General features: G+C 43.0%; 1 protein-coding gene across 3 annotated transcripts in view; it reads left to right on the top strand.

The window, feature by feature from the left end:
* NEGR1 (neuronal growth regulator 1) overlaps positions 1-13,139 on the top strand; it is a 245,675-nt gene that overhangs the window by 138,699 nt on the left and 93,837 nt on the right. For all 3 annotated transcript variants that reach the window (XM_065071912.1, XM_065071913.1, XM_005498948.4), the window contains exon 4: positions 11,463-11,594. In XM_065071912.1, coding sequence (XP_064927984.1) covers positions 11,463-11,594 — 132 coding nt within the window. The remainder of the gene's footprint in view (positions 1-11,462; positions 11,595-13,139) is intronic.

Here is a 13,139-nt window from a genome sequence, read left to right on the forward strand (position 1 = left end):
TTTGAACAAGAGATAAAATGAACCTTTCGTAGGAATAAAACTAAAATGTATTTAGAGGTGATTTTTAACTTAGTACATAAATTATTGGCCTGGAATCTTTATTGTGCATGTTTAACTTGCAGTCATTATGCAAATGAATTCATTATATAAATATTCATTATACAAACCCATTATGTAAATCCACAAAATCTACACATTCAGCGTAACACCGTAAGGAACACGGGGCTACAGTTTGTAATCTGAAAATCTCCTATTGTTGAAATGTCATCTGAATAAATTGCAGGTATTACTTATTTTGTTCTGACATTTAAGAGCAAAGTGCAGCATCGATAGTTGAAGAATGAAACCAGAATGTTAAAGAATTAAGGTCTGCGGAAACACAGCTCAGCGTTTCACACCATGTGCGCAGCATGCGTTGCATTGCTGGGTATGAAACACGAGGAGCTGCCAGGAGCAGGGACAAGGAAAGCCATTCAGAAATCTTTTTATGAGATGTGACTGTTTTGCAAAATTCGGGTGTTGTATGTTGAAATTCTTTTCTGCTTTGGTTTTGAGAAATTTTTCGAAGGTGAGTGTTCCCGGTGTCTGCGGGACCAATGACGGGACTTGGGTGACAGCCGCCGAGCCAAGCAGGGGCCAGTAGCAGATGTGCATGAGTGCTTTGCTGCTTAGGCCAGGCTTACTGGGAAAACCAGACATTTCATGGGCTTGTCTAAATTCAAAATAGGTTAAATTCCATAGTTTCAAAAAGTCTTACGGAACATGCAAAACTTTTTCTACCTAACTCCTTTAAAACAAAATGACACTTCTTGAAAATTCCTCCCATAGTCTAATGTCCAGGATACAGAAGTATTTCATTAGTTTATATTTGAATTAGACACATGGAGAGATGTGGGGTGTCTGTCCACCTTTCAGTGGGTTGGCTGAGGATGGGGCAGCTGGTCAGATGTATTCAGTTGTGTTTTACCAAACTGGCTAAATATTAATATCTAGGTGGATGGTGCGGGAAACAAGGACAGATCAAACTTAGGAAGAGAGGGGGGCATAAAAAATTGCAGTAGTAGCATCACTTTTTTTTTTTTCAGAGTGCTTGACTTCACAATCATGATCACAGAATCATAGAATCATTTTGGTTGGAAAAGACCTTTAAGATTATAGAGTCCAAATGTTAACAATCTTGATATACAGCCGTTGGAAGGATGATGCCTGATCTCAACAGAAAATGGTGGCTTTTGTCTGAAAAGGTTCTAGTAACATGCCACACAAATAACTCAACAAAATCCCCCAAAACCCTGTAAGAACCATCCTCAGGTGTGTTTAAAAGATGTATCGATGAGGCTCTTAGGGACTTGGTTTAGTGCTAGATTTAGGTTATGGCTGGACTCAATGATCGTAAGGGTCTCTTCCAACTGAAATGATTCTATGATCCTATAAGAACAGTTTAGCACATGAAAAGAAAAGTCTTATGAGGAGTGGCTGAGGGACCTGGGGGCTTCAGTCTGGAGAACAGGAGGCTGAGGGGAGACCTTCTCACTCTCTGCAATTGCCTGAAAGGAGGTTGGAGTGTAGAGGGTGTTGGTCTCTTCTTCTAGGTAGCAAGTGATAGGACAAAACAAAATGGCCTCAAGTTGCACCAGGGGAGATTTAGATTAGGAAAAAATTCTTCATAGAAAGGGTTGTCAGGCATTGGAAAAGGCTGCCCAGGGCAGTGGTGGAGTCACCATCCCTGGAGGGGTTTAAAAGACATCTAGATTAGGTTCTCAGGGACATGATTTAATGCTAGAGTTGGTTGGGTTATGATTGGACTTGATGATCCTGAGGGTCTCTTCCAGCTGAAATGATTCTATGATTTTATGATTCTAAATAACAGATTCTTCACTAACACTGAGGAAAGCTACACTTATGCAGAAAGTAGCCTGAATTTTGATTTAAACATACACCATGACTCCTCTCCTTTGCTAACACATTTCATTCGCTGTTGGCGTGTGCCTGGGTGTGATATGACTGAACCAAATCTAATGCCTGTCCTATTGTTCTGGACAGCCCTGAAGCTGTGAAGATGTGTTGTGTTAATGTATCATCACCGCGATGTCGTTCTGACCATGTATTAGTGTTATACATCTTGGGCGCACTCCAGCGATGGGCTGTCTGGAAGAACGAGCCGAGAGCCCACCCAATTCAGCAGGACAAAGGGCAAGGCCAGTCCCCGAGCAGAGCAATTCCTGCGGGACCCTTCCCGGAGCAGAGAACTGATACTGGGGGGAGAAGGAAAGAGGTTTTTTTAAAACTTCTGGCTAAATCCTCAGAAACTTCTAGCTAAATCCTCAGAAACAAACAAATCTCGATTTGAGCAAACTGGTGTCAAATACTTTGTTCCATTTGCACTTCTGCTGGACAACTATCATTTTTCAGATGTTATCCACACATCCACACATGACAGAAATAAGAAGTATTTTGTTGAAGTGCAAGTACTCTGAACCTGGATTTCAGGCTGAAAATACTTAACTGAAATGAATTATTATCAGATTTCCAGGGCTTTGTGTGTGTACAAAGTATGAGCTTGTCTTTTAAGGTGCTCCTTCTCTGGCTTCAAAATAGTTTAAAAACTGGAATTTTTAGAACAAAAGATTAAGATTTTTTTTTCTCTCATCCTACTAAATTCTTAAAATCTAACAGATATCATTGCTGGTGAGGGTTATTTCACACCACTGTTTCCCTCTAATGTATTTACAATTGTGCATGAGATAATTTTAGAGCTCTGAAGAGCTGCTCTTATCCAGGCTCAGCTCAGCTGCTGCCTTTGCACCAGGAAGCTGCTCCTGGCACTAATCAAGTTGTGTGAAGGATCTTGCCATCAAACCACATTTTCCCAGCTTCCTCATTCAAAGTCCAGTAAAGAGCGGGTACTTTGAATAGGCCAGCAATGCTGTTCTCCAAACAGAGCTGCTTCTTCCTGGAGAGCTTAAAATAGGTGATGATTTTGTCCTTGGTTTGTGTTTGCAATGCCTGGGGTCACGGATCCATTTTCTTGCTCTCCAAGTGATTGTGTCTCCCTTCCCTGGGACTTTGTGACATCCCGACGGGTGATGACGGGTTTTCTCACGTGGAGCTCTCACTTCACCAGGGTGATGTCCTGCAGGAAACAGACCATGAGCCTGGACCCAGTGAGGTGCTCCCAGGCTGCGGGATGGACGGGGCTCCTGTCTCCCTGAGATGTGGCCTCCCAGCAGCAAAGCCACACAACCACCTTTCCTAAACGGAGGCAGATTTATTGCTGCATTAGACCAAAAGCGAAGCCAGTTCCCTTTAGGTGTCCAAGCAGCAGAATGTAAAATAATTCAGTGATTTAACCTGATCAGCAGTGACATTGATGTTCCTCCCCAATGCCGTCGTTACTCATCTTGCAGGAACAGCTTCATTATGAGCGCTGTGCTCCTCATTCAGGTGAAGCATTACCGGCCTGAGCCCAAACATCTGTTCCTTGTGGCCGAGCGGGAAGGGTTTGGAGAGGAGCCAGGAAGCCTCAGAGATAGAGCAAGGCAGGGATGATCAGTGGTGATGGGCTATGAGTAACCATGACCAGGGAGGTTTCACGTTTGCACTGGAGGAGAGATGCGCAAGAGGGTTCTGCACAGAAATGTCTTCTCCTCTTCCACCCCCTCAACCCCCAGTGTCTACTGGGGATGTCTTTCCAGTGTCATGAGGATGGAAGGTTGGGGATGTGCCACCAGAGACACCAGCTTGTTGCCTCCTGGCTGTGTGATGTACACGTTGGCACCAACTGGTTTTCAGAAGCGGCACCAGCAATGCCAGCACGTTACGCTGACAAAGATAACGTTACTATAAGGCTCAAATGCCTTGGGGTTTTACAAAGCTTTTGTGTCCTGCTCATAGGCTGGGTCTATGGAGAACAACCCTTCTTCTGCCTTGACATGAACTCATTCCATGCTGTTTGACGAAGCTGCTCAGCTCCAGGTGCACAGCTCCATCTTGCAGTACTTTGCACAAGCCCATTGCTTTGCATTATTTATTGTGCAGGAGCTGCCTGCTTCTCCAAAGCAGTATCTCTGGCAGGAAATAGCTAAACATGAAGATCTTCAGGCTGAAAACAGCCTAAAAGACCTTTCTTTGCAAAACAAAAAAATTAAAACTATGTAGGGAAGAACAGGACGATGGTATTTTAAAAAGCAAGCTACGCAATTAAATCTCACTTGAGCTTATTGATAATTCATAGTGCTTAATGTGGGCATTCGGCTCTTGGGAAAGGGCTAATTATTCCCAAGGAAGCGCCACACCTCCAGGAGTGAGGGAATGGAGTCTGGTGGCCCAACACGTGTCCCTTAGCTCAGAGGGGACAGCACCGGGGCTTAGGCTCTGCTCAGTGTCCTGAGCAGCTGTGGCAATTGCAGGAATTAACGCTCTTCATCTGGAATGGGATGAGCTCCTACAGCACCCCTCAGGGACTCCAGGGATGAATCCGTCCAATTTAAAACCACTTGGGGGCTTAAAAGTTTTGCTAATAATATTTTATATGAATTTAATGGGTTGGCTTGTGATTCCGAAGGGAAGATTTTCAGTCGGTAAAGGTATCATGTGTCGTTAAATCAGCAGTTCCCCGATATGAGACGCAGGGCTGGCGGCTTCCCCAGAGCTTGAGGGGAAACGGTGTGGAGCTCAATGGGTGTAAATGAGGGGATTAATTAGCAGTTTAAAGTCAGCAGTGAAAACACTAGTCGTCAGTATAAACTGCTTGTTGAGATTTTTTTCTTTGCCTCAGATAAACAAAAAATGAGGAACCTCCAAAATCACACCTCTCCCGTACAAAAAACAGTGTCTTTTGGTTTCAGGTTATGGGACTTTGGGCCTCTTTTTTTTTTTAAACGATACCTGTAAGTACCATTCTTGGGAGATTTAGTATTAGGATCCAACTAAATGACATTCAGTACCACAATCCATTGCACTGGGATCAGGTGACGCTACAGTGTCTGTGGTCAGGGGGGTTCCGGGGAAGAATGCTCAGAAAAATGTCATTTTTTATCAGGAATGCTCCAGGAGTTAGAACATTCCCTCATGGACAATTAAAGTTATGGTATTTCTGGAAATCCTCCTGTATTCTTAAAGCCTTTAAACAGACTGAGAAAACAAAACTTGTTAAAATACAGTTGTCAGGAGAAGAATCTGAATCTTTATTCAAATAATTGGGTCTTTGTGAAGAAAGTGGGAAACAAGGGTAAGATTGCAATCTTAGTGAAATACAGAGTTCAAACTAAGACCGTAAAAAGCATTGCACAGAAATAAGTATGAATTTTTTGACGATTTTATAACACATGAAATGTATTTATTGCTTTTCAGTAAAAGTAGATGAACTCATTAATAACTCATAAAATGCTATGAAAATTAGAATTTTAATTCATCCTTGGTTTATTCCCTCAGATATTAAATTGAGAAATACCGCAATTTGAGTGAGCAATGTATGAATCATCAAAGATATTTCAGTGCAATCAAATCTTTAATGTTCAAACCCAAGACAAGCCACTGTGGGTTTCACCCTCTTTCCCCTTCCCCTGGTTTTGGGTCTCTCATGGCTATTTTTTGAGATGTAACAGAGTGCAGGAACTTTGGGGCTTGAACTAAATTTTTAGATAAAAGTAACAGATAACCTCTAAAAATGCTCCTATTTTGTATTTTTACTGTGGGGACATCCCCTCAGGGAGGGGGACAGGCAGAACCCTGCATTAGCATGCTGGTGAACGCAGATGCTTCAAGGAGGTGACAGTGAGCTAACACCAGATGCCACATTCATCCCAACCATACCTGCACTACCTCATGTTTTATTTCCCAGAATAATTTCTTCTGGGCATTTTTATCATTAAAACATGTTTTAAACATAGTAAGGATTCTTTTTAAAATGCACATTTTACCAAAAAAATGATGCAGATTTTGAGGGATATGAAGAAATATGAAAATTGTCATAAATGATACATATAACTCTAGTAGTGCCTCCGTTTCAACAAACTGCAGATAGAAGAGTCACATGAAATGGAAGGGGTGAACAAACGTATTCAAGCCAAACAGGCTGTCAGTAGGTAAATAATAGGGTATAATTTGCAGTGCATGGTTTCGGTACAGCAGCAGGGGGAAGGGAAGTTCTAAAGGTATCAGAAAATCAGTGACTAGTTCTTTGCCCTGGGGTGAACTGAGTGGCACCATGGGGGTTCCTGGCCCCATCCTGGGTCCTGCAGCCCCAGCTGACCCCAGACAGACTGAGTCTCTTCCCAAAGTCACCGCCATGTGGGGCTTCGTTGGGAACAATTAGCCCCTTCTCAAGAGCCAAATCCTCGCATTAAGCACTACAAATTATCAATAAGCTCAAGTGAGATTTAATCGTGTAGCTTGCTTTTTAAAAAGGTCGTTGCCCTGTTCTTCCCTACACAGTTTTAATTTTTTGTTTTGCAGAGGAAGGTTTTTTTTAGGCTGTTTTCAGCCTGAAGATGTTCCTGTTGAGCTATTTCCCGCAGGAGACTCGGTGGCCTCTGGGTAAATGATCTCGTGCAAACCGCTCTCCTGTGTAAGTCCGGGTGCAGGAGATGATGTCCTTGCCATGGGCTGTGGTCACGTTCAGGGCAGTGATACCAGTGACAAAAACTGGCATTTGCAGCAGACTGCACTTACATTTCTGCCTTCTGCAGGAAGCACAGGGGTTTGAACAGATCCACAAAAATCAGAGCGAAGTCTGGTGTACATGAAAGTGAGCATCCAGAAAACATAGCATGCAGACATCTAACAAACCTACTATCTCAAGTGTGGTTTGCTTTTTGTTTATTTTTTCCGAAGTAACAGCTTGTTGACTGTATCTTCTCCACATATACTAAAACAGAGCTGTATCTCCTTTGTAGTAATACTGGGCTGCTAAGGCAGAGACGTCAGCCCATGTCCTGGAGTGTGAGCTGACCACGTGTTCCCTGGCATGAAGTCTGCAAAGAGAAAATTCAAACTTGCTCCAAACCATGATCACCCCGTGAATCTCAGACACAGGGTGCAGTGCGGCAGTGGTTCTGTTGGGACAGACACAGACACAGAGTTTTCAAACATGGAGCCTAGCTTCTCTGAAGCTAAATGGCCTTAAGCGACCAATGTTTAAATGATCCCTAATGTGATAGGGCCATTCTCCTCCCAGACAGAGAGCTCTTCAGGTTACCTGCCACTCCTTGGAGAGGACTATATACTCTCCAATACAACATTTAGTATAACTTTAAACCCAGAATCCATAACAAGTAGTAGAAATGGCTTCAGACCATTTTTCTGGGTGATTCCAATTTTTATTGTTCCAAACATCCCACAGCAGCAACTCTTGTCCAGGTGCCTCCTGGTGCCCTTGATCCTGTGTCTCCTCCCAGCCTCTCAGATCAAGAAGGACCTTATGGATTACAGGCTGTTTCAAGCAACTGGTGATAATCAGATGGCATCATGATGGCATTGTCACTGGAGAGCACCTGCTGTCCTCTCCTGCTGAGTCTAGTCCTCATCCTCAAGGCAGAACGTGGGAGGATGAGCCCATGCAGGGGTCTTCACACACCCCCTCTTTTGGAGATGGTTCCCTGGGCTCTGGGCAGCCTCCCCTGAGAACCCTAAAGTGTCCTGAGGCTGTGATGGACCAAGACCAGCATCAGCTCAGCCTCGCGCTCCCCACCTTCCCCCTTCCCAGTCCTGTGAGTATCTTCTCTCTCAAGTGGAGGATTCAGGTGTCTTAAAGTTTGGGTCACAAAAGCCATTTCTGAGCGTCGCAGAGGTTTTACAGTTCATAAACTGGGGCTGTATTGTAGTTATTTAATATCCTAGAGAATAGATAAATATAAATTAAGAAAACAAACAAACAAACAAAAAACAAAACAACTCCCCCTTGGCTCAGATGAGGTTCACAGAGTTTTTCAGAACTACCCTGGACGTGTACCAGATTTTTTCCTCGTACTGACTCATGTTGAACACCAGGGGAGGAAAATGCAACCCTTGCAAAATTCACCCGTCCAAGCCTTGGAGAACTGGTCCATATGGCAACGTGTATGTGTGCTACACCTGCTGCCAGTTACCATATGCCTGGTAAGAAAACATGGTTTTAATTGTGTATTCTCCTGAGGAGTAACAAGTGTGATGATTTATCAGGCATCATAGCATGTGGCGGTGGCAGAAAGCAGGTGCTGGAGCTGAGTTTCATGGGTGTTTCCCTTCCTGGGTAGAGAACATGACCTTGTAATTTGAGGTACCCAGAGCAGATGACTGACATATTGTTATGTAGATCAGCAAGTCTCATCAAGAGAACTTCCGAAACCCCACCAGGAATTGCTTTGGACATGAGGCACTCTCATGTTTTTCTTTCTTTTACTTGAAGAGTTTTTTCCCATTTTTGATCAAAGATTGTGGCTGACACAACTTCAGGCTGATGAACAGGTGCTGATGGACCTTCCAGATTTCTTCCTCTCAGGTACCAAATCTGACAAGTCTGCTTGCTCCACGGCCAGGAAAGCAGCCAGACACGGTCCTTACATCTTTTAGGGTCCATAAAGTTCACATGGGCTGCAGGAGGTCAGAGGGAGGTGTCACTATCCCAAAAAACAGTGAGAAAACAGAGTTGTCTCCTGACACTCGTCTTTGTTTACCAATTAATTCATACGCAATTTTTTCTCCCTACTGCTTCTGAATATCCTTTTTTGAGCTGGAGCTACATGCCATGTAGCGCAAATACGCTTACATATACTTATGCATATATCTTTCACATAACACGATTTAAGATCTCCCACATAGCCATGGGAAATCTCGAGAACTAAAAACAAGCTGGAGAAGATTAAATACTGTGTGGATGAATAAGAAAGATGAAACGTGGTATCTATGTATTCCCCAAGAAAAATATTTATCTCTAATATTTACTAAAAGCTTTCTTATGTGATCTGGTTGCAAAATTTCTGGGGACATGAGGGTTTAAAAACTACTTAATTTTAATATTTTCGAATGTGTATGTGAGTCACATAATATACGTGTGGTTTGCAGCACTTTAAAAATGCATGCAGAGTTTGTAGCATAAATTAGGTGAGTAGCTCAGCATTAGATCCCTGTAAATACAAGGGTTGTGAAAAGCGCTGATGGGCATTTTTGCAAATAATTCTACCAGAAATTAGTGCAGGAGCAGAGAATGTTCGGTTTTGGCTTAACTCCAAAATGAAAATAACTATTTTTTATGAAATCCCAGGTACTTAGAGATTTTTTTCTTTTTTCTTTTTTTCCAAAAGGGTGTTGGGAATTGGGAAAGTATAGATCATAAATTATTCCCAGAATCCAGTGCACAATATTTTGGTGCATACTATATATCTAGGGCAGTACTGACACTCGAGAGCACTGCAATATCATAGTTTAATAGTAATCTTTAACCTGACACACAGGAGAATTTTGTGGCTTATATCATTTTCTTGGTGTTAGAGGGAAAGCAGAAGCGTTCTTGGGAGGTCTCCTGTGTCTGGTCAGACGCTCCTGTGCAGGCAGGGACTGTGCGTCCCTCACTGCTGTTCAAAGCAATAGGAAAATTACATTTTCCTATAAATTGATTTAACCTGGCCAAAGTGGAGCAGGACAACAGTCACGATGTGAACAGGCACAGCTGCTTTGTTTCTGGAAGGGTTGTTTTTTTTTTCCCAATTGATTCCTATGAACAACACAGAAGAGGAAAAAAAAAAAATCATTCTCATGCAATTCCTCATATCCCCATAAATTACTTCATTGCGTTTTACGAATGTTCACTTCAGTTCACAATAATTTTCCAATTTCAGCCTTATCTTTCTACTTCACACAACTGGTGCTTCCGTGGGCTCTTTCCCGTGACAGGCGTGGTGTATTGTGCTTATTAATGAGTGCCATCTTGCTACGCGATACACTGCTATAATTGATGTTTTGAACCTTGCACACTTTAAAACATTAATCCTTGAAGAGATAAGCAGATGAAATTCACTGCCATGATGGACATGAACGTAATAATAATAACACTTCTACTTAGTTCTCACTACCCAGTTAGGGTTTTTGTCATTGCTCTGTAAATTGCAAAGTTATTAGCTGCCAATTAAAAGCTTGTCTGTCTGGGAAAACACTTTCAGCAAATCTTTTTAACCTTTAGGCCTAGAATTTCCAGCTTCTGTAGTAACGGCTGCTGTGATGTATTGTTTTAAGATAAAAATGGTATTTGTCATTTTTTGGTTTATTATGTGGTGAATGCCTTGTGAGCAATCTCAAACAATTAATTTGCTCCCCACCTAGAGCGCACTGCTCAAAAGCCACCAAAAGATGAGTTTAGAGGCAGGTGGCAGTCGTTGTCTGAAGGATTTCACAGTGTGCTCTGCAGGGTGGGAACCGCAACAGGGAAACACTGGGAGGTGCTGGGGTTCAAAAAACTACAGAAATGTCTGTGTGTGTTGTGAGTTTATGTCAAGTAGAGATAAATTGGCTTTTTTAACATGTAACTGTTCTCACTCTCTAAAGTAATGGATGTTTTCAGATATAATGTACCAAGGAGATCATCAGCTAGATCTCTATCTATTTTCAGGAGCGCTCACGCTGCTTGTCCTTATTTCTGCGTAACAAGGCAAGCACAGAGGATCTTATTTACTGGGTTTGGGTCCTTTGGGAGAGGAGAGCTGTAATTTGGTTTTTAATTAGTATGATGAAATGTTTCTTAGGACACAACACATAAGCACTGAGTGGTGTGGTGAGCAAGCCTGAAAGGGCTTTTTCCCTGAAGGTGGGATGTGGGGTGACCCACCACCCAGTTTCACCCACAGAGGTGATGGGCCACCGGTTCCTTCCACGACATGGTTGGCTTTAGCCATCCTGTGATGTCAGAGACCATGACCTCCCAAGCTGATGAGGTTTATCATCCTTATGTCTGTATACTCACCTGGTTGATCTATGGCTACAAGATCAAACGGTTGTTAGAAAGCAAGTTCACCTGTGATGGGAAACTGATGCTGGGGCCACCAGCAGGGGGGGTGGATCAGCAGCCCTAAGGCTGATCTCTCTGCCCCTTAAGCTCACCCTGATCCCTGGCTTTGCCTCTGGTAGCTGCAATGCTCAGGTCTCTGCCCAGGTGCAAGCCCTGAGTCCTAACGGATACTGGATCTCTTAAGGTGAGGTTGTGACTGAGGACTCTGCCTTGTGTTGTGTGAAGCCCATCAGGTACGGACCTGTGTTACTGACCAGGTCATCTTGACTAGACCACGTTTTTGCTAATAAAGAGGCCCCTTGGCCAAGCCCAGGAGATCAAGGGGGTTTGCAGCCCAGCTTGGAGCTGGGGCTTCTCAGCAAAACCTCCCTGTGGATGTGTATTACCCATCAAAACTCTCCAGCTGCTGTTTGAACGTCTGTGAAGCTTCAGGTGCTTTGTACTCAGCTTCGAATAATTTCTCTCTCTGATTATTTCATTCCAGCAAAGCCCTTTGAGAGCGGACAGTACCTGGACATCTATGGAATTACAAGAGACCAGGCTGGGGAATATGAATGCAGTGCAGAAAATGATGTCTCAGTCCCAGACGTGAAAAAAGTAAAAGTCACAGTAAACTGTAAGTTGTATTGTTTTTTAATCACTAAATCCGATGGAGAAGAGGGACGTGGCGAGAAGAAAATGCAGAGAACTGCTGTAATGTAGACAACTGCTGCTAGTGGTGAAATTGTAGTATGTTTGAGTTTTGTATTACAGCATCAAAATGACCTGTGCTGTTTGATGTTCGAGTTAGTCTGGCCAAAGGAAGTTAAAACAAGATTAAGGTTCAAATTCTCTTTTGTTTGCTGGCGCGTTGTCACAGGCTTTACAGCCGCTGATCTCGCTGGGCTGCAGTGCTGGGACTCGGTGTTTGAAGTAATGTCTTGAGTAATCATCTGAGTAACTTCTGAGAACTGCTGTGGTTGTTGGGCTGAAGTGTTTCTGATTTAGTTTGCCATAGTTGTGCAGTAATATAAGGAGATGAGAAACTTTTTGAAATTCTGCTTGGATGATTAGATGGTGATCGATCTCTGCGGAAATTTGAATTACAGTAGAGGCAATGGGTTGTTCCTCGTGGTTGCCCTAGTGTGAAGATCAGGAGGACTTTGTGTAGTTCTCCAGCCACAGGGAACTTGCTGTGTGGTGGTTGACACCAGGGACCACCAAGGTCACCTGTAACCCATCCTGCAGCCTGTGGAGTCTGACCTTCTGGGGTTTGCACACTGAGGAGGTGTTTCTGACTTGGAACCGGATTTGGTTTAGTGCTTGGTATGACATGAAACATTCAGAACAGTGTTCTTTTCCCATCCAACATGAGTACATGGGGAAATTTAATAATAATAATAATAATAATAATAATAATAATAATAATTACTCTCATTCATTTTAACTGTGAATTTTCTTAGGTTAAGTGCAGTCAGCTATCTGGTAATCTCTAACACTTTCTGGTTTAAAAATTGTTGTGCAGACACTTGGATAGGTGTGTACATGGTGTTTTGGGGTGACACATTTCACACAAGCTGTACTCAAAAGTTTTGTGTTTTTAGATCAATAACTTGCAGTAAGGACCAGAAGGAGCCATGAGCTCAGTCTAGTTTTAGCAGAACAAATATTGCATCTATGTTATTTCATATGATGGGGATTTTAATAAGGGTGAAAACAGCAGTCTGAAGAGCTCTCTGTGTTCACAGGAAGGGAAAAGTTGGTAAGCCTGTTCAGTGGTCGGTTTGTGTATTTATTTTTTTTTATTAAAAAAAAAAAAAGGCACAGAGAAGGTGGTAAACTCATGGAGTTTGTCTTGCCTTCTGAGCTGGAATCTAGATTTATATGAGTCATGGTTCACATAACAGCACCGCCTTAGCTGGCCCAATCCGAAACCCAAGCTGCAATGTCACGTACCGCTGATGCTCTTGTTGGCCCGTGTTCTGCATGTGAGTTCATGACAAAGCCAGAGCAATTTCTGACCTCGGTTTGCTGTTTCATCAGTGTGAGTTCTGAGCCAGTCGTGTTTTGGTGGGTGGGAAGATGAGCTCTGGCAGCGCTGGCAAGGTGAAGCTGAGTAGCAGTGGTTTGTTCTGCATCAGTCCTTGGTCCTTCCACCAGCCACAGCTCAGGTCTGCACAGT

Source organism: Columba livia, chromosome 8, assembly GCF_036013475.1.
Source record: "Columba livia isolate bColLiv1 breed racing homer chromosome 8, bColLiv1.pat.W.v2, whole genome shotgun sequence".
NCBI lineage: Eukaryota > Metazoa > Chordata > Aves > Columbiformes > Columbidae > Columba > Columba livia.